Source organism: Colias croceus, chromosome 8 (genome assembly GCF_905220415.1).
Source record: "Colias croceus chromosome 8, ilColCroc2.1".
In the NCBI taxonomy this organism is placed as follows: Eukaryota; Metazoa; Arthropoda; class Insecta; order Lepidoptera; family Pieridae; genus Colias; species Colias croceus.
This window is the reverse complement of record NC_059544.1, coordinates 7,532,306-7,555,697: the sequence shown is the minus strand read 5'-3', so window position 1 is coordinate 7,555,697 and position 23,392 is coordinate 7,532,306. Positions and strand designations below refer to the sequence as shown.

The 23,392-nt window shown below is 33.7% G+C and overlaps 1 protein-coding gene across 8 annotated transcripts in view; it reads right to left on the bottom strand.

The window, feature by feature from the left end:
* LOC123693982 (protein turtle) overlaps positions 1-23,392 on the bottom strand; it is a 58,057-nt gene that overhangs the window by 9,500 nt on the left and 25,165 nt on the right. For 4 of the 8 annotated variants that reach the window (XR_006751747.1, XR_006751748.1, XM_045639263.1 and 1 more), the window contains exons 1-9: positions 7,035-7,226; positions 5,489-5,614; positions 4,014-4,156; positions 2,244-2,390; positions 1,787-1,922; positions 1,349-1,590; positions 890-1,160; positions 360-620; positions 126-196 (exon numbers count right to left, since the gene is read on the bottom strand). Coding sequence is in view for 6 of the 8 variants with exons in the window: in XM_045639263.1 (XP_045495219.1) it covers positions 126-196; positions 360-620; positions 890-1,160; positions 1,349-1,590; positions 1,787-1,922; positions 2,244-2,390; positions 4,014-4,156; positions 5,489-5,561 (1,344 nt within the window). In the remaining 2 variants the exon portion in view is untranslated. Of the gene's footprint in view, positions 1-125; positions 197-359; positions 621-889; positions 1,161-1,348; positions 1,591-1,786; positions 1,923-2,243; positions 2,391-4,013; positions 4,157-5,488; positions 5,615-7,034; positions 7,234-23,392 lie in introns of those variants that run through there. The other 4 variants (XM_045639259.1, XM_045639262.1, XM_045639261.1 and 1 more) reach the window with 3 other exon arrangements.

The following is a 23,392-nucleotide window of genomic DNA, read 5'->3' as shown; positions in this document are numbered from 1 at the left end:
AGTTAAGGGCCATTTAAATTACATATCATACACAAATCATAGTAGGTTGGTAAGTTGTTGATAGTTTTTCTGTTGTAGATTATTAGATTAATGCTTTTTTTACTTTTTGAAAGTTATTTTTTTACCTTTCTTTGGTACAAAGGCTCCGGTTCTACAGTGAATACTGGCGGTTTTCTAACTAGCACTTCCATAGGTCCTGTAATAAATCTTTAATTTAGACACACATAAATTGAATAAAAAAAAGTAATGGAAGCAATTAATAATTTTGGTCATTGCGGCTCAATTTCATTTGTACACTTGTATTGTTTATTATATTTAAAATGAGCAAGAGAATAGAACGTAATGCAAAATATTTCTACCTGAAGATCCCTGAGTGCCTTGCGCATTGTACGGTGTGCAGGTATATCTCCCCTGGTGGTTCTGATTGACTCTAGTGAACAGTAGGGATCCGTTGTTCATGATCACAATGTCCTTCGTCTGATATGGCTCTAGAAGTCTTTTGTCCTTCGTCCACGTGACGTATTGCAGGGGTGGGTTCGCCTTTATATAGCACTGCACTACTCCAGCCAAGCGAAATGGTAGGTATTGTACCGTCGGTGTAAATGTCACTTTTGCTGGATCTATAAAACAATTGAGTATTGTAATCTTATATGGCCAGTATGTGCAACAACGTGTCCATTTGTGAAATTCAATCTAGCGTTTCCGTATTGTATTGTTCATTCTAATGTGTCAATTGCATAATACAGCTAAGTTGGTATTAGATTTAAATATATTTGAAAAATTAGCCTACACTTTTACGATATCATAGTACTTAGGATTGATAAAGATAAAGTTATATTTTTTTAATCATAATAAATTACGTTACTTTACTTTTATTAAGAATACTCACATTCTACATTCAAATAAGCTGAAGCGCTCTGCGGGTCTCCGATACCATTCGACACTTCACATAGATATTGACCGGAATCATCAGCAGCTACAGGGTTGATAACTAAAGCGCCATCTCTTCGTATTGTAACCCGTGTCTCCAATGCGGCTACCTCAGCAACCGGGGCGCCTTCGCGAAACCATTTCACTGTAACATTTCCGGGTAGGGCCTTGGCTTCGCACGAGAATTGGACCTTCTCGCCCTCTAACTTTGTCTGGTTTGTTGGTGGCATCTGTTATCATAGAGTTTTATTTAATGTAGTTTATTTATCATTGGGAGCATTGAAAATAACATGTTTGTGGCATATTGTTAATTAATGATTTTCAGTTTATAAGTAGGCTACACATTTTCATGGAAAACGAAGTGTTTTTAGATGAAAAAGGACATCAGTATTGTTTTTTTTTTTAATTCATCACTTACAGTGATGACAGCTCCACCAGCGATGATGACGCGAGCGGTGTGCGACACCTGGCCCTCCCCGTTGCGCGCGATGCACGTGTAGTCGCCGATGTCTTCGTGCCGTATGTTGCTGATGCGCAGTTCGGTTCCATCGTTGAAGATGCCCACTGTGCCAGATGGCTCCACGGGATTCGCGTCCTTGTACCACAGAATCTCTGGCGTTGGTGTGCCCTCTGCTTGGCAGTTGAGTATGATGGCATCTCCTAGGATATTGTTAAAGTAGACAATATCAATTAATTCAGAATAGATAATGAAAGATTTTTAATTATTGAGTTTATTTACAAGGTTTGTATTACATGATACATGCTAATCAGATACATCAAACGTGTCACAAAATATGACCGAGATGACATTATAAATAGATGTTGTGATTGAGCAACATGACCTATATTAACTCACCTAAATTAACGTATATAATCTCTTCCGGCGTGATGGAGAAGCGAGGTGGAGCGTGCACGTCCAAGTGGAACCACGTGCCGTTCTTGTGTTGATTCGGTGACCGATTGAGGAACACCACCTTACACTCGTACCATCCCTGAGATGAATAATAAATTCAATAACTATAATTAGGAAACGTGCCTAAATGTTGCTTATTAAAGACTCGTGAATAAAAGTACCCAATTTTTAAAACAACTAACGAAACCCTTTGTTTTTTTCATCGAACACTTTTTATCGTTAAGAATTTTGCGAAATTACGTGTAGGCGTCTGTCCATCAATAAAACCGGTTAGGCAAACCGTTCTGTTCTGAATAATTATTGTCAGATTAACTTTAATTAATATTAATGTTCATAAACATAAGCCATTTTATTAATTAGGCTCATATCGCTAAAAACTGTATAATAAATGTAAGTTTACCTGATCTGACTCTCGTATATTAGTGAGGTTGAGGCTAGCCGCGCCGTACGGCGAGTCTGGAGCGACCCGCGACACTCTGCCCTCATAACCCTCTCCGCTGTGCGTTGGATAGCTCTCGTACCAGATGTAGATCGGTATATCCTGTCCCTATATACGTCAAAGCATGTTAATACCATATTTACACTGGCGCGGACTACACCTTCCCGTTACAACTTACTAACTACACGATTCGACGACAATTGCTCGCTTACTACATCTATCACAATTCAATATACGACCACATAGGTATGTACAATACGCTGTTACAATGTCTTGTCTTAGGAAGATGTATTGAGTACTAAATACCAACAAAAACTACCTAGATAAGCATGCGAGTGTCATAAAATAATAGTACATTAAACAATGACAAAAACAACATTCATAATTTGATACTTGTCTCGCGTAAAGCCCGTAAAAGCTTCAGAAACGTATGTGTACTTAGAACAAAAGCTTGTGTAAATACAGAGTTATGTTCATGCGAAATGAGATAACATGAAATCAACGGTTATGACATGCAATGCGGTTTAGATTAAGAAATACGTTTAGAGTACATTGTATAGATACGAATTCACGAGGGTGGTTGTTGTGTTATAGTTGTTATGCGTCAACATTGCGGAATGTTAGTGCGTTTTATTGAATAAAAGAAGCTTTAAAGAGAAGCTTACTGGCAATTACACACAGAACAACTATTCCTTCCGCCTTCGCGAAGTGGAAATACTATATAATATATTACTAGACTGGCAGATACAGCGTGGGTACAGTACAGCCCACAGCCACAGGAAGAGAGACAGACAGAACCACCGCCAGTGCGCGAGGGAGTGCGCGTGCCCCGTGTCAGCCTTATTAAACTTTCGCCGAACAGAAGACAAACCAAGTTCGAAACATAATACAACTTTAACATATAGAAACACCAAAAGTTGCTGTCTGGTGTTCTAACGTAAAGCGTGAATTATGTCTCAATTTCATAACAGTTTTATTTTGCTTCCGTCCGGCTAAGGCAAAAGCTACGTGCTTCCCATACTATCTCAATAGAAATGGTGCACCCCAAAAATAAAAAGATATTGCAATTAATTGGTAAATAAAGTAATTGTAACATGTGACTGTGTATGTGTATGTTCGTTATGTAACGGGGGTCTGCTGCTCTCTCGGACTCGTTTCTAAGGTCTTTGTCACTGTGGTGTTATATGTCCGGTCGGTGGGCGACGAACGCGACAACACGTAGGCAATACGTTGAAGAGGCATCACATAATAAGTGCATACAAAGTTGAGCATTTGCTTGTAATTTCGAAAATACACGTCGTATCATAATTTTTCCAATTAATTTATTATTACAAGCTTTGTAGAGAATGGATACATATTTGCCTTCCTTATTATTTCAAATATTAAACATATTGATTTCAAAAATATTGATAATCCATAGACGACTGAAAAAAAATAACAGGAGAAGCTAATTTGTTCGCTATCAATGCAAAGGTTTGGTGATCGTCGCGAATGCTAAAATTTGTATGCACACGACAAGGCGCGCGCGGGGCGGTCGCGGGCGAGCTCCCGGCCCGCGGCGCCGCTTTACCACTAGCACGGGACGATACGAAGTGTCCCAGAGGACACAAGCGAGATTATACTTTACAGTCTGCGCAGCGCGTCGAGGAGACGAGCCGACCTTTACTAAACAGAAACACACACGATAGATGAGAGCTTTGTAATGTAAGAGTGGAGTGTAGGCCGTCGTACCGTTTCGCCTACCTTCTTCTCCCACTGCAACACGTACGGCACGGGTATGTCTTCGGGGAAATCCACCTGGCAGTTGAACACCACGCTCTCGCCGAGGATCGCTGTGATGTGCACAGCATCTTGGTGGTCTTGGTGGCAAGTAACTATAACAAACAGATACGTTTATAGTGATTTATACAAATTATTTGACTTAAAAATGAACGCGAGTAATTTGTATGTCGATTGCATTAAAAACTTTCTGGATGCTGATCATTTGTAAACGAAACGACTGAAAAGTTAAAAATATGTTTGCTCTACAGAGCAAAAATATTTAGGTACCTCAAGCTACAGTTTTCATCATTTCATTAATTTGATTAAAAGTTAAAACAGATGGTGATAATTCGATACCGTGTTGAACCTATTCCCTTTTTGTCAGAATCCAATTACGCATACCTAAAAGCTATCTCTAACTATGTAATGAGATCGCTACCTTTTGATCTACGAGCATTTACTACATAGTACACCCACATGAAGTAATCAGAGTTACCTTGGTACAGCTTTGTTATGAGCTAACATTGAAATCTAGCCTTGATGTGTGGGATCATATTGTCTATATTGTTATGCCTTAGGTACTGCTAATACCTATAATGGAAATTGGATATAGATGCCTATTCACCCATATCCAATATCGATACTTCCTGAAGAAATATATAATAATTCAATTCTGCCTATTTTGTTAATTTTTTGCGGTTAGCCTTTGACTTTATAGATTAATTTAAGGGTAGGGTAGAGTTTTCTAAAAAACTCCACCTTAAAAAAACTGTCATTCTTTCAGATTCACTAATAATTAAGAACACAGAAGGTATTTAATTAGCCTTAATTTGATAATAGAGTCAATCATCAACGTGCGATAATACTCCAATTATTATAATTTAGTTTCGGGGTTCTATATTTGTTTTGTCCCGCTTAAGTAAAACATGTTGCTATGTGATAATTTCACAAATTGTAATTAGTAAACTTTACAAACTAGAACAATATTGAGATGTTGCTTGAAAATGTGATTAATTTTACCTCAGACGCCTATGTTTCAACCTTAAAGTTGTAAAGTTGAATTGTAATTGAACATTGTAAATTACTTTACGTAGGTACCTAGGTACCTACCTACTACTGAAATGTTATGCGTAGACACTATTGAGTAATTAAGCAATTAATAAGTATTTAAATAAAAAGGTTTAGCACGCTTTTTGATAATATCCTTAAGAAATTAGTTACTTTAAAAAGATGTAAGCGTACCCACCTATAGTGTTTTTATACAAAAGTGTAACTGCTGCGTAATTAATTTTCAATAAAATTGTTCCTAACACTTTCTGACTGGCACTGGTTGTTTGGATGAAATTGCTATTGAGCATAAAGCCGCCCTTTGCATCTTATGTCCTGTTTTTGTTAGATTTTTGATGTGCGAAATAAAAATAAAAAAGTATGAAAAAGAATCTAACCCGGCAGGTAAACTAGCAGCAGAAGGAGCAGGCCGGCGGCGATGTGCGGCGTTTGCTCGGCGCGCCAGCCCATGCCTGCGCTCCCATGTCACGGCCGCGCGCGGCGACTCATCCTCGGTGCATCACCTACAACAAATACTACTATTTAAAAATATATAACATTTGTTTTTAAACGAGATAACAATACTGGAACATTTTAATTTAGCAGTATTATATTTAAATGATTTTTTTGACGGGGCACATTGACCATTGCTAATTTTAAAAAGATTGTAAATTAAAAATTGTGGTTATTTATTTAACTGTTTTAGTTTATGTACTATTTGGCATGCTTTGGATAAACGGAATAATGTGGAAGTATTCATGAAAAATATTATTCGTGCATGCGCGAGCTAAATACATAGGTGACTGATTGAGGAAATACACTGTAGTATACATATATTTAGCCACATTGGTTTCTGCGACAGTAATTGCTTACCAAAATGCATTAGGTATGATTTATGAGGTTCCTACAATGGATTCTTTTCAGTTTGAAAAATATACTGATTGTAGGTTGTGTTAATGTTCAATTCAACTTTTTCGTAGAGCTCTACCTACAGGAAAACTGACGCGCAATACTAGGAATGCATAAATATTTACGATAAGTTTAATCGGGAGTTGACCTTTCTAACATATTATAATATTAATAATAAATAACAATCATACGAGTATGATATTCAATTTGCAACTTTAACGTTCGACGCACAAGGAAAATTTACGTTTACACGTTAATTATTGTAGAGATGACTCTACAATATCTTTAGTATAGCTGAAACAAATCTGTATATAAGTCATAATAGTGTTTCGACGTGGTATTGTAGCCTTTGTGTAGCACGTCCTTGGACTGTATTCGTTACCATCAGAATAATTGCACTGCATCATTTTAACAGCTCCTCTTGCCGTAAACCATTGCTTATGGTATTAAATAAAGCTTAGTACCTACTTAAACTGTGAGCATAGAGTAATGCAGTAAACGTATGAAATAAATATAATAGTACGATAATTTTTATGATTGAGGAAATATTTTATTTTTTAAATTCTCATTCAAAATTGTGTATTGAATATAGTTGTAATATTATTAAATCCGAGCATCTATTATGCACACCCGAAACCTGAATGTAAAATAAATATTGGGAATATTTATTTATCAAAAAAAAAAAAAAATCCAAAACGATAAACTCGTTTTACAATTTGTAAGCTTATATTTCTAAATCAATGAGAAATGCTTACATATATTCGCTTTAACGAAATCTATATTCACCTTTTACAGTATACAATTTCGGCCACACCGAAAAGCTTTCCCCGGGGATCCCTGCGACATTAGATAGATATGACGATGGTGGAATATGACCATGTTGGTTGTTAATTTATCTACTATATTAAATTAATGTAGCTTCGAAGCTTCATCTTACAAATTTTCGTAAAGACGAGCATGCTACTGAGGTTGATACCAGGGGTTCCTCGACGGGCAGCGGTCAACAGCCCGGTGCGGGTATTATCGATTTCCTACCTTATCGTCACAGTGTGTGATCGCGCTATGGGGAGTGCGGCAAGTCGGAGCGTGCTGAGTATGGGGTGAGTTCGGCGATGTCGTATGGTGCGGGCGGGCTCCGTCATCTGTGGAGGGCGGTCATGGGCTCGAGTCGCGGCGTGGCGCGTGCGAGAGGTCGCGCGGCGGGCCGGGCACTGCCCGCCCGTTGCTGCCGTATTGATCGGTGCGCGCGCAGGCCGCCGCCCCACATGAATGGTCCCCGGTGCTAGGCTCACGTGCTGATAGCCCTGCTCGGCTGCGGCCTGCGACTCGACCTCTACCACGCTGCCAGGATTTAGGGTTACTAACTTATAAAAATATGCTAAATAATTACCTTTCAAGTTTCAATGACGTATACTTTTCGTAGAGATGGAATATAATTATGTGCAGATTCATATGACTGTTTCACACGACAAATGAAATTTAATTTATGCAGTTTCTCAATAATTTTGCATTCTTCAATGATTATTTAAATGATTTGTGAGAATTACTTTTCGTTTAACTTTAAAATTGTCCGTCCACCGCGTCGGCTAAGAGTTACTGTGCTAATTTCGAAATAACTTAGGTATATCGGATTTAATAGTTTATATAACCTATTTTAAATATGTCATCAATGTAGCAATTTTATTATCTACTTATAAAATCATAAAATTATTTGATAGAATTGAATAAAAATCTTATCCGCAATTTGTTCAACGTTATAAAAAAGAAATAGAGACCGCCCGCTCCAAGACGTTTCCTCTCTGGAAATATTTGTTCTTTCTATCAATTGGTGACAACGAGTTTCAAAAGCCACTAGATATAACGGAAAATCAAAACCTCCCTTTGTTTTCACGTTAAAATGAATGAAAATGAGTCTTGACTTTTCAATTTACGATATACTTAATTTATATTTAACAGTCAATAATAAATTGTTAATTATCACTAAAAAAGATAAAGTTATAAATGTGCTCAGTAAAGACATTATGACATTATGTTTATTATAGTAGGTACCTACTAAAAGTATGAAATAATAAAATCCACCATCCACCATATTAGATTAACTCAGACATCACAAAGCTCACGCCACATGGAATGCAAATCGGTACATTTCGACTAAAATACGGTGAGAATAAGTAATTGATCCTTTGATAAAATAAATTAAATCACACTGATGATGCCAGCCTACACTCTACAGAACAAACCAAAAGAATCATTTGTTTTTTTTTTCTATTTTTTTTTATATAAAAAAGCTCAACTGTTTGCATTAAGCAAAGACAAAATCCTATTGTCTAGATTTTTAACCTTAATTTAACATGAAACTATTCATATTCGTTTTGTGATTATGTTAATGGTGTTCGCAATGTTATTTAACGTCATAGTGCTCTGTCCTTCACCGACTTTACTTGTGACGTTCATGCTTTCAGACAAACAGTTTTGCGGTCGTCTACATCCATACTATAATATTATAAAATGCGAAAGTAACTCTGTCTGTCTGTTACTCAATCACGCCTAAACTACTGAACCAATTTGCATGAAATTTGGTATGGAGATATTTTGATACCCGAGAAAGGACATCATAGGCTACTTTTTATTGCGAAATATGTACCACGGGCGAAGCCGGGGCGAACCACTAGTAGAAAATAAAGCTATTTTCGGACCATTAAATATTCAATGAATTTAAATTTAAACTGTAGGTACAATGATAATAATGTGAGTTCATAAGCGAATAGTAATGGTACCTACCAGAATAATGGCAGTGTTTAAAATTAAATATTAATTAAAAGTTAAGAAAAATAGGCCATTGACACAATATTGTTCATTAATACGCTGGTATAATAACGGTGCTTATTATTTTCAACAATAAGACATTTTCAAAGCTTAAAGGAAGAAAATAGAAATTATCCATCCATTTTAACACTTATTTATATCTCGCTGATGACAAGCACACCGAGTAATTAGCAAAAAGTTAAAAGTAAAAGCTATTGCATAGATAATGTAAGAACTAAATTTTTAATATTTTTATCAATATTCAAATCATTCAATTATTTGGAAAATATAAGAATATTGTTCTTTTTAATAAGTTCACAAAAATATTATGCGTGTATGTATTTCGCTTTGATACACTACTTTTAAAGTAGATAATATCATCGTCATGTCCTTTCAACATTTGACAAAAAAACTAATAACTATGTAAGTACATACTTATTTAGGATACATAAAAAATAATTGGAAATATCTATCTTTAAATATATTTGTATCCGTAATGTTTCCGATGGTTGATTTTTTATAAAAGCTTATGATCTATGCATGAATGAATTGAATTAGGGAGCGTGCAACGGAAGTTTTTGGGCTTCTGATGAGGTTTTTTCTAAGCCGATATATAAGAGAAAGATTGCCAAAATAAGGTGAGAAGAATTAAGATCAAATAACATACAACATAAATATAGTTAATAACAAATTTCATAAATCATTCAATATTGATTAAAAAGGTTCAACAAGAGTAACGTCAGAAAAACTCACATCTTATTATATTCATACTACTAAAATGTTTATGAAATGAAAGTAAAGAAATCGAATAGGTATAAATACGAAGGATGGAAATAAAAATGTTGCATGTAATATACGTGTTTTATATTCCGGAAAAAATTGCGAACTTTGTAACTCTGTAAGTTGGTTCAATATGGATCCTATTACTCTTTAGTCGGGACACGGCGCGGCGTGCAAGTTTAAAGTTGAGAATTCAGAAGAGCTATCGATAAAGTTGTGGCTGTCGCCAAAGCGGATTACTTCTTTTAGACTACCGCACTTCGCTTCAAAAGAACGTTGTATCACTAATTCAATGATATTTGATTGCAACGCTTTCATCGTCAATTACTGAACTTTGCCAGCAGTAAAATCTACGTTCAATTCAATGATGCTCGTAGGTGCACAATCAGAGCACTAGGTTCTTTTTTCCTGCAAATGGATTCACGGGATTATAAAGGAAGCGCAAATTACATTTTTGAAAGAGATAAGTTTTTATAATATGCAAGCATATTATACACATACACATACCATTTATATAACTAGCTCACTTTTCAAGTTTTTTGTTTTATAAAAGTTCAAATGACTTAGGGAGAAGCTGGTGCCTGTACCTATATACAGGCTAGTTCTTCGAACTAAGCCTAAAACGGGTGCCACTTGTACTTTTTACTTGTGAACAAAACTATATTGAATATGTCCATGTCTATGAAAGAATAAGAAATAAACGATATATAAACGATATATAAATCTATATCTAGATAAGATCAACGTCAAAGTTGTATTTACATACCTCCCCGCGTCCATAGATTTCGTCCGTAGTTTACGCCCTTATGGAAGAAGATGAACATTATTTTTGAACGCGCCGAAAATTATGTACACAGTATACGTATAGAGTAAGTATATCAGACAAACTTTTGTGTATTCACCCTCTTCCTTAATACGCTTGCATGTAAATATTTAATTAAATACTTGAGTGATTGGCCAAACACCGTCAAGCGCGTTTGTTTCCATTAAACACTATAACGCAAAATGCATTCAATATTGTTTCTTTTCGTAGTTCTTTTGGAAGATTTCTTTCTTGCCTTATAATGAAAACCTGTATAATTTTACTCTATTCTTTGTTTTATTTATATCTATCAAAGTTTTAAAAAACATAATTATATTGTATAAACGGTCCACGAAAACACAACTTCTTAGTTCTATTGTTATAAAATATTGGAATACCTAAAATTTTCTATATTTAAAAGCAATTCAAATGATTTCCTCATATTCTAAGAGCTTTGCTGGTATTCGAGACAAACCTTCCTTCCTTTATTGAATTCTGGATAAAGCCCCTTTGATCAAGTGTCTGACATTCTTTAAGAAATTAAACACACGTTTTTATGAAGGTGATATAAGGCTTTTCTGCTACGCTTTCTAAAATCGAAATCTATGAAACCATGTTAGCTAAACTTACAACTACGAATTCATAACAATTATGAGTTAATTTTAAATGTAAAACAATATTCTGCACTTGTAATAAGTCTGGTCGATTAGCTTCACTATTGCCTGATTTTTTTTCGTTTAAGTATTTAGGTAGTTATAATGCAATGATACATTTTCTCACAGGAACCCAAAAATAATGCAGCAATCCTAGAATAAAAGTACACAATTTAAGAGTTCTTTGTTTAAAATGGCATTTAACTAATATTTAAGGTAAGTACCTAATAAGATTATGATTACCCAAGAAATAGTAATATTAGTTTGCTATAAGCTATTATAGAGACAATAGTACGGGAGCTAGCAACGTTTAAAAAAAAGTCATTTTAGTATAGTTGGGTTTTTGATATACTGTTTCTCTTGCTATTTCGGTTAGAGTCCGGGCTGTCTGGCTGGCCGCAGTGGTTGCGTTTATTAGTGCGCATCTTATCTGCACAGGAAAATATCCCTAATTTAAAGTCATTTTTTAACGCGTAATTTTTAATCTTTTGCCTTTAGATAGATCCATCAGACATAATTTTTTTATTGCAAGACGTTTTTTTCGTTGTAAAATAGGTGCCATACGCAATTTTAATTTCAAAATAACTAAAATGTCATCGAAATAAGTGAAATTATCAACATGAGTCCGCTTAAAAGGTAAGTAATAACTTTATTATTTATATTATATTATCCTTTTTTAATACTTATATTGAATAATTAGTAAACTAATATTTTTAATAGATGGTTTCATATTTATTACACTTTTGGGTATAAATATGAATTTGATGATATTTGTATTTTCTAGTGTTTGATTTTACGCGAGTATTATACATTTTGAAATTAAAGACTTGGGAAAATAATACAATGAATAAATCGCGTTTAAAATCCGTTAAAAAGTCTTTAATTTCTTGATGATATTTGGTTTTTATCAAGTTTACATTAACGTCCTATTTGAGGTTCGTTGGGAAAAAGGAGGCGATATGGTAGATTGTTGCAAAAAAACTGTAAATAGTAAAATGAATATTATATATAGTATAAGTAACACAGTGATTACTTATCCTTCACTGGGACTCATGTTGATGGAATTTCACTTATTTCGATGATATTTTAATTATTTTGAAATAAAAATTGCGTCTGGCACCTATTTAACAACGAAAAACACGTCTTGCAATAAAAAATGTATGTCTAATGGATCTATGTAAAGGCAAACGATTAAAAATTACGCGTTAAAAAATGACTTTAAATTAAGGATATTTTCCTGTGCAGATAAGATGCGCACTAATAAACGCAACCACTGCGGCCAGCCAGACAGCCCGGACTGTAACTGAAATAGCAAGAGGAACAGCATATCAAAGAACCAACTATACTAAAATGCTCACTTGTCAACGTTGCTACCTCCTAGAATACAATTTTCACGGAAATCATGTGGAACAGTATTCGCATAGGTTTGTTGAAACAGATGATTGTGCACTTGTCGGTGTGTTTCACGGATTGACGTGACTGCCGCGTGCCGATACACTTTACCAACCGACGTTTTTCAACACATTCCGCAAATATCCGATTATAAAGCTATCTTCGTTCCACGAGACAATTTATTTGATTAAGTGTAGAAGCACAAAGAATCCCAAGAGATAGTACCTACCTACGAACGCACGACAAATGAAAAATGTTTGAAATTTTTACAGCGCAATTTCATTGCTTTTATAATTGTATATTTATTGCTTTTATATGAATTAAAAAGTAGGTAAGTTGAATAAAACGTTTCCATTTATACCTAAGTGTAAAGAAAGTTAATTAGATATACGTGTTATGTTTCTTGTTATTAGCTACAGAAACTTATCAGGGAGTAAAGGTAGAAAAATGTATTGAGAATTTCAAAACAATTTTACAAGATTAATATGATGATGATTAATTTTTAAGGTTCTGCTTTTCAAGGAAAAAGGAATCGTAAGGTATATACAGAGGATCAGTTTTTAGCCGACGCAATCAAGTTAAAAAAACCCAGATCTAATCTGCTAACTAACTAACTGCTAATTGAAAACATTATGGAAGAATAGAACATAGACACTGGAAGTTATTTCAATTATATTTTCAGCATAAAGGGGAAAATGTAATGTAAACTATGCCCTTATAACACCATGAAAAAAGATTAAGAAACAATCTGTCAATGCAACATCCTTGAAAGGGCTTGGTTTAAAAAAAGGCTTGGCTTTATTTCGTAAATATTTGTCCCATTACATGCATATTTTTAAAATGGGCACATATTATTTTACATTTTTTATGTTCTCAATTTCCATATTGCATATTTGTATATTATATATGGTCGCTATTTACATTGTGGGTGTATGCTGTTTGCTTATCATTTATTTAGTTTTATACGTACCTAGTTATAAATATAACTAACATATGCGTGTAATTATCTAAATATACAGTAGCAAACGTTATCCCGATACTCGAATACATAATTTAGCTACTAGAAGTCTGATTTATATTAACCATGTTGGCTGTTTAAACCATAAATGTAAATTATTGCTGTACGAGTTAATATCAGTCCGTAGCAGTGAGTAGCGTGTCAAAACAATGCCGTAGCTAGATAAGATATGACGGGGGCGGTTCGCTGCGGCGCGTCACCAATCAATCTCTAGCTGAAGCCGACAGACACAGCTGTCGCTGAATTTCAAGTACATGTTAATGACGCACTTTATTATATTTTGAAGGAGATATTTTTCAATAAGAAGCGCTTTATCGAACACACGGCAACCACCTGACATATCTGTGAATTGTGATATTCAAGAAATTAATAAACGATGTTTAAAAGATAGAGATTCATTTTAATTGCTTACTTTATAAATATTCGTAAATTTTTATATGTATAGATAGCTCATTTACAAATAGGAGCAGAATAATTCAGTGAAACTCAACAGAAGCTTGCAATTTCCGGCGAAGGCGTTCACCGTTAAGCTCGAACTTGATATATCCTGTATTAATTTGCGATACCGTGCCGAGCTCCAGGTAAAATTAGATTTATCTAGAAACACTTCAAACTGGCGACTAAGAAGAAATAAAGAAAACTTAAGAGCTCTAGTATCGCCAGTGGGATATTGCTATCAACTTTTTATTTTTTATTTCAAGTCTTTTCTTGATCTGTACAAGTTTTTGTTCGAGTGCTCAACTGCGCGACGTTAAAACAAAGATAGAGCAATCATTTTCACAGACGACAAAAAGTAAAATTGTTTTAAAATACACTGAAAAAGTTAATGGAATTTTAATTTGTCTTTTTATAATTTTACTATGCATGATTAATTTTGTAAGATGGACTGACGTTTTCTTAACTACCTACAATAAAAAAGCTTCACCCACCAGACTTCGCAATACATAAAAGTAAATAAGTTATAAAAATTGGAGCGTGTACTGGTATAATCCATATTTTTGCCTGTTAATTTAAACACTTTAAAGGGGTTAAAACACAAGCTTGTAATCAACTTGACCGGTTTTAATTATCGGCAGCCGGCGTGTACCGTGGTCCGAAGCCGCACTCGCCGCTCGCGTCAAAACGGGTAAAATGAACAATTCAATAGACTGTCCGCTGAAAAATATGACGCGCTACTTTTATATTTTAGTTGATTAAGCTAGAATTAAACATACGATATATTTTAACTAGTTTTACGAATTTGATGTAATGATTTGATAGGTACAAATTTATTGTGATGGAAGTATAATAGAGAGAAATGCGAAGAAGATAAAGTAAGGAGTTCATTTTATTTTATGTCCATACAAAGCCTCTAAATCTTACAATTTCAAAATACATGTAGAAAACGAAATTAAATAATCAATACCATCCCATTTTTTCGAGATAAAATTTTTCAAATTTTTCTTGTAAATGTTGGAAGGGTAGAAGAGGTGCAAGGCAAAAGCGTCAAGGCTTGTCTTCTTACCATGAAGCTATTTATAAACGTCGTGCATATCATGAAATGCACGATCCACGATACGAAATTCGCTGTTTAGTCTTTTGCTTTTCTGCAAGACATGAAATTTAGAAGATTTTTATTTTCAGTCAGTAACTATAAGCTAATATAGGTATTAATAATACTTTCGTTGTTATCAATATATATAACCTACCTACCTAATAATAATTGTATAATACAACTACATTTTTATCGTACAATGATATAAATAACCATCGAAAAAATAAACTACCTATTTTATTAACTTATTAAAAGAACAATACTAAGTTTTACCTCATAAATATTCCCTTTGAGAACTAGGGAGCTAGCGATTTTTTACCTGGGATTTGTTTATGAAAGTTGAATGATGTCTGAAAGTTTTAATTAGTTTTGTGGAAGGCGGAGAGGCATGATGCGGAATATACTGCTTGTTGACGCAATTTTTACAATTGTTTGTATCTCTTGTTATATGTCGTAATTAATGTTTCTCATTTTAATTATATAATTTAAGACTTGTTCTAGAAACAAGCACTTGTAGTTCAATATTGCGATTGCATTATAATTGTATTTTATTCTTTGATTAAATAATAAAAGATTTTACGTAATGTAATTGATTTCAATTGCGTCAGATTTTCTCTTGTCTCTGTCGTTTTTAATTATTTGAATATTAATTACGAGCTATTTAGATACCACAGGAAACAATAACTGATGGGTAAATAATGTAATAAATAGGTATACATTTTTATTATAACATGAAGATGTCCTTTATATATAGCATTTGAAAAATTATACTGTCATAGGCTATCAGTAGGTGAATAATTATGATAATAACTATGTAGGAGGTATGAGTATGTGACTTTTGCATAAATAATGATCTTCGCATTACAAAACTTAGTGACCTAAATAGTATGTTGCAGGGAAATATTGTAAACGAACGAATTTATTAAAATGACAATCGCGTTCCGAGACATCTCGAACATTTCTAGTGCATATTTATAAGAATTTCATGAAAAAAGGAACTTTGATAGTAAAATATAATTTTTTGAAGTTGCTCTTTGCATGTTATTGCATTCATAATTTACCCTCAGATAATGAATTATTTTTTGAAGTCTCAAGCACGGTAATATGTAGATACTTAGAGACAGGATTAATTATTTTGATGGTACCTACCAATGTATTACAACATTAATTCTTGTTTACTTAAGGAAAACAAGAATAAATGCTTATACGAAAATGCACATTCGAATGCAGTAAATAATATCATGCCTAATTTCTAGCTTTGATTCTTAGCTTTAGGGTGCAACTACATACGCAAAGGGGATATTTCAGTTTTATCAGTGCAAATAGGAAGAGGGAGGTATATATTTGCTTTGGTCGAAAAGCCGGTAGAGGAATACGCAAACTGTGAGTTTTAACCGGATTATATCATATTATAGAATTTTTATGTCCCTACAAATAACTTATCATGTACTAAGATTATTATTATAAAAAACAACTATTAGAGTGTCTTGTTATGTTCTGTAATATCGCTATGTGCTTTTAAGCTAAAAATATATCCAGAGTAGCGCTAAAGTAACCTTTGACCTATAAAATTTTGTTAATTAATGGTATAGAAAATACTTTTTTAAATGCTTATAATAATTAACATAATTATTTTACGCTGAATGTTAGATATTATTTAAACACTTATAAGACCTTAATGTTCTGAAGTTCTAATTAGTCGAATTTATAGGTATTGCGATTTGAGAGAAGAGGGAAAATATGTTTAGTTACTCGTAAATCGTAATGAGCGTTAATATAAATAATATATTAAATACAGACTACAGTTATGATGTTTATAAATGAAATAATATTCAGAATTAGGAATAATATGTTATGTATAACGAATATCCTAAAGGTAAAAAATATACATAAGGGAGAGTATCTAAGGACCGCAATGTTTATTTGTCGTATTCACAATAGAACCTTGATTGTAAAGAGTTTGATGAATACGAATATTTATTACTTATATTTATAAAACCCAATAGATTCAATTAACATAAACATGTATAGAGAGACAAGTTTTTTTTAAGTTATAAATTTTTTCTGTGTTAATGAGACGTTATTATTATTTGGTACTAGCTTCCGCCCGCGACTCCGTCCGCGCGGATGTCGGTCTTCGCGTGGATGGTTATTTCTCCATTTTGAGTACCTCTGTCAATAACATCTTATAAATATCTATTGGACCCAATTCCCAAATACGGCTAGGCCTATAATAATACGCAACGTGTGTTCGCGGTTCTACGGAACAACGTCTATGGATAAAACTGAAAAATTAAGATTAATTTTTTTCTACGTATTTTTCCAGGATAAAAAGTATCCTATTTTACGCCCAGGATAATAAGGTTTAATTATACCAAGTTTCATCGAAATCGAACCGCTAGTTTTCACGTGATGCCTTCACATACAGACAGACAGACAGACAGACAGACAGACAGACAGACAGACAAAAATTTTTTTAATCACATATTTGGGTTTGGTATCGATCCAGTAACACCCCCTGCTTTTTATTTTTTCAATATTTTCAATGTACAGAATTGACCCTTCTACAGATTTATTATATGTATAGATGGTCAACAGACTCTGATATAACTGTGTTAACTTAAAATAAATATAATTGAACGCAGAACGAGGATAGAAAAAGATAAACAAAATTTATCTTCCATGAAAATTCTTTCGTTATTTATTTTACAAGCCAGCAAAAGCTTCATGTTGAGCTTTCTGTTCATATGACTAGAAAAAATTAAAAAAAATGTATATTCAATTCTGAAACTCGCGTTCTGGAATAATTTTAAGCTTAGTTTCGCGTATCGTGTAGCATCCCTTGATAGCACTTATCTTACGAACGGCACGATGAAGTGAAATTAACCAATGTGCAAATTCTTCTCGTTACTTTGAATTAGCTAACTGGGGACTCGCAGATAGAATTTTGGCGCTTAAACCTTTGCATTTAATTTTTATACGTATATTTTATGGTATGTGAGGCGTTTGGATTATTTAATAATTAAAGACTATAGTGAAAGTGATGGAATGGTATTCGCTAGGTTATAGGTATGATAGAGTTACGAAAATGTAAAAATATGCGAGTAGGTAATATTAAAGTTACTAAGATTTTATATCGAGGTGATAATGTGATATCGATTTTGATTGAACAAATCCATTAATTAATAACCGTTGCTTTCTCGTATAATTAAATTAGTAAAATGTAGCAGACGGCGACTTGCTTAAAGTGTCGAGAACCTATGGTGTTTGCTATGGTAATTTGACAAATTACTATGAATCGGTTTCCACTGAGAAAAGCTCAGCGTAATGTTCCGCTGTTTCATCTACACTAATATTATAAAGAGGAAATTGGTTTGATTGTAATGAATAGGCTCATAAACTACTGGACCGATTTTAAAAATTCTTTCACCTTTCGAAAGCTACATTATCCACGAGTAATATAGGCTATATATTATCACGCTAAGACCAACAGGAGCGGAGCCACGCGGGTGAAACCGCGCGGCACAGCTAATATAAAATAATTTAAAAGAATATTATTCACAGAGTTGCCTTTGTTATTTGTGTACATGGATGATACCCACGCGACTTATATCTTATTTTTATCCAGGTACCTGACATTCATAGACATTCATAGCCGCTAATTGGGACACCGGATGCTTGAATAAATTGTACAGAACAGTCTGTGTTAATGTAACTTTATTTTCCCTTTTCATATAAAAATAGTTGCAGAAAAACTAACGGATGAACAGAAGAGTTACAAATTATGGTTTTTACCATGGTATCCGGGAAAGAAGCCGTACAATTTATAAATAAGTACCTACACTGCTTCGTCGAGATTGTCCGACGCTATTATGTTACGGTATTATGACACTAAACCACAGGCCACATCCAGTGCAATCCCGTCTTCCCTTCGATTGCTAACAAAAAGTATAAAGGAAGTGGAGCTTATCCTTACGCTTTACAGTTTAAAGACCTCGATCTGCAGAAATATAACAGCAAGATAATGCGAGTTTATTTCATAGAAATATTGCAAAATGATAATAATAAATGCGTTTTATCTTTTAAATAATGCAAACTGACCATAGTTTAAAAGTTTTACCTGCTATGCCAATCTCAAATGGTATGTTTATGTAAATATTTGTAGTTAGTAGCTTTATTATGTAGCTATAGCAGATAGCTTCATGAAGCTTTGGATTCTCTAATAAAAAAACTTATTGGTGTATAGCATAATACGTATCACTAGATGTCGCTGGGTCAGTATTCAAACATTTAAAAGCCGCTTGTGAAATGTTTTACACTCCCCTTCATAATAAAACGGGACCAGGATTTTGTGCGTTTGCCGGCTCGGTCCACTGGGATTTGCGAATGCCAGTAGGTCGAGGAATCTAACCTAACCATTTTCTTGGGCCTCTTTTGCGGGGAGGCGGGTCGACTTACGAGTCAAGAAAAATTGAAACCCCGTACAAAAAAACAAAATATAATAATTAGTAACAAATGAATAAAATAATTTTTGACGGCGAGGTAATAGTATAAAAATTAATATAGATGAACCAATTTTAAAGTGTTCAAAATTAATTGTAATTAAAATTTAAATTATTATAATTACTGAAAAATAGTGTAAATTTTTTTGCTACTTGCTTTAAAGCTTCAAATTTTAATCCTTATTTCCATATCCCACATTCAGAAACATTACAGACATAAAAATATTTAAATCCGTTATCATATTTATATCGAAACAAACGAGGGTGACAAAAAATCAATTGGCCAGCCACGTAAATAGCCAGTTATCTTGAAAAATCAACATTAGGTATTAAAAATTCAACGGACAGTCGCGACCTATAATTACACACAGTTATTGTTCGCAATCAATGATCGCAAATACAAATTACTATGATCCCAATGTCAAACAACAGTCGGTTATTGATTTTAGCACATTCAGTTGTTTTCAGGCGGGGAGGGTGGCGGCTGGCGCGGGCGGCGCGGGGAGGCAGTCAAATGGCAAGCATAGGTACCTCCACATGTGAATATTTGATGGTTGAATCTTACTGTGGCTACGACACAAATGTCACATCGTTTCAGTTGCCACGAAACCTAGCTTCTTTTGAAATTATTTTATATGTCTACCGAGGTTAAACAGCTTATCATCCAGTGACTGAAATTTTTATTATTTTTTAATCTTCCAAATTAAAAATAGAATTTAAGGCAACATTGCGAATATTTTCTAAAGCTTTATACATATTGTGCCCTCTTTCTCACCACATAGGTACGAGAATTTATATTTCACAAACTAGGTATAATGTAGGCTAAACAATGATATTCTATAATATACTAGATATGCGCTAATACGCTAAATAATAATTGTAGAGAAAATGAAATACTCATAGTCCATAGACCGTACATTTGTAGGCGATATCAAATGGCAGTTATTTATATTCAATGCGACATTTTCAGTTCTTAGCCATTTACCTAAATACCACATACGCTGCATAGCGTCTGTACCACGTATGCTTTTCAGTTTTCGTGTTATACTATTTTCATTTTTCTATGATCAGAATTAATTTATTAACAAGTTCTTTATGTGAAGTTGAATTGCATGAAACGTTATAACTTATAAGTAAAGTACATCTAGATAATGGTGCATTTGTTGAGATGAGAACCAGCCGCGTCGAGTACCAGACACATACTTCACAACTGTACTGGGCAGTTGTTAATAGCTCTGGTTTTTTAAACCATCGATTAAAACATCTTCCATGGATGTGACATGTGTTTTAAACTAAACGTTTTATAAGTTGCATTTCTTGGTTATTTATAAGATGGTATTGTTTCATTTAATTTTATTTATGACATTCACTGAATTAAAAAAATGCTGTAAATGATTTTAAAGAAACCCATCTGTTGATTTTGCTCAAATATTGAATACAAAAACCATAAGGTAGCTAGGTACAAAAACATGAGGTGACACAGAAAAATTATGCCAAGCTTCATTACTTACAACAAAATTTGTGATTCCTCGTGGAGGCGGTATAAAATCTCCTATAATGTGGACATACATGCAATCCGACACAAAGACTGCATACTATCAAATTAAATCAGTTCATTAAACAGAACCTCGTGTTCACTAGTCACAAACAGTCATATTTGATGTAGCGTCTGTGTGTGCATACCCTAAATGCTGTTTTAATATTCATGATTATGTTTCTGGTCCCGAATTCAAACTTTATGTGCCAAAGCCCGTTAAATCTTGTCTTTAAATAATAGATTTCTATCTCAGATGTAAGATTTATCATGTTTATTTACGTGACACAAATGTTGATATCCTTTTAGGAACTGATTTGCTTTGCTATTCTAAATTTCGAGGTATGTAGGTATGTCAGAATAGATCAGAATTAGGTAAATGTTTCTACAATTTTTAACTTAAATATAGAGTTTTTTTACACAGACTTTTTACATAACTTCAAACAATTTATTGTCTATCTCTCTACATTAACATTAAAATGTATAAATACAAAAACAAAATACATAACAGCTTTTAAATAAATGCAAACCAAAATGCACTCATGGTTACCTACGCGGTAAGTTAAGTATATTAAATAAAATAAAATAAATAAATAAAATTGTTTTATTTCAGAAAATGTTGGGTTCCCATATAAAAGTAATATATAAAAAAGATTAAAGAAAATTAGAGCATCATTTATAGTTTTTTCTTGGCTTTATAGGTTTATCCCTAGCTTAATATGATGAGTGAACTTTGCACCAGTACAGAAGTACTGGATTGTCATAATAGTTAGAGGCAGCCACCAGAATACTATTACTGGAGCGAATACTATTACTGAATCTCATTCTCTCCCAAAAATTTGCGATTCGAGATCTCATTAAAGCCCTGATTAATATTACAAAAAACAATTTTAAAAATTGTAACGTGTCTGTTTGATGCTATTTAGGTGTCATGGTACCATGTGTAAGGTTAAAGGTACCAACTCTATAACGATTATAAAAGCGAGATACTATTGACTGCTTACAACTGTATTTAAAACTACTGCTCTCGGAGTATTTAATATTCCTGAAAAAAAGCAACTTGCGTAATGTCTCTTCCGATGTGAGGATGTCCGATGTGCCCTAAATTACCCAAGTAAGTATAAAGTATTTTATAAAATCTTCATAAAAACAAGTTTCTAAAAATAAACAAAAACAATATCGTAAGTTGTATGCAACGAGGACGATATGTATATTATATATACGTTCGTCAGTTGGAGATAAAAAGTTGAAATGTTCTGAGCGATGGATAATGATCGCGCACAAATGACAGACGCCGACGGAACTACGTGATATTTCCTCTGCATACGGAATATACTAGGAGATTAATGTATTTTTAACTAGCAGAAGTCCGTAGTACTGATGCTTTCAAAGAATACCACGGTATTGGATGAATGGAGAGTCGGATTATGTAACTGCTGTTATGATTGCCGAAGTTAGTTCTCAGACGAAAACATCTTTTATTTCCATGAGAAATAACGCGTGTCGAATAAAATGTGGCACATTCCATTTCTTTGCAAAAAGAATAATCTTTAATAAGACTATTTTTTCAATATAAAGTAAATTAGATACCTGCTTACTATATATTCAATCACTCAGATATATTTAAAGCTGTAAGCAAATCTTAATCTTAATAAATAATATATGTATATTAATTTCATTGTAAGTATGGATGTTTGTTACTCTTTCACGTAAAAACTACTGAACCGATTACAATGAAATTTAGCACACATATAGACGGTAACTTGGATTAACACATAGGATAGTTTTTATCCCGGAAATTCCACGGGAACGGGAACTATGCGAGTTTTCCTTTGCAAATGCGGGCGAAGCCGCGGACGGAAATCTAGTTATGAATAAAATATACCAAACCAAAACCCGGTTCGTTTGGAAATCGCTTAAAATTATGCTATATTTTTATTTAGTATTAAAGAGAACTGTTGTTTGTATACTTAGTAGTTATCTTTATACATACTATCATCTATCAAATATTCCCACCTTAATCTATCACAGTCTTTGTTGCGTTATGCGCTGCACTCTGTTCAGAAAAAACTTGCGTAACTCTTATTAAATTCAAATCTAGCTCCCAATTTGTAATATCAAAGCCTTACGATTGCCATCGCTAACAACATATATACAGGGTTACTTGTAAAACACCAGCAACCTCGCAGGACAAGATAGCTAACATAATAAGTAACAACATTTGTTCTACGAATTTAGATAATTTGTTAGATTTTATTTTCATACAAAAATAAATATTAATTTAATTTTCCGTTTGAATATTATAAACTCTACGCGCATCCCAGCGAACGAGAGGGGGAAGGGGGCGTCGCATCGTCCTTTCGTGATTGAATA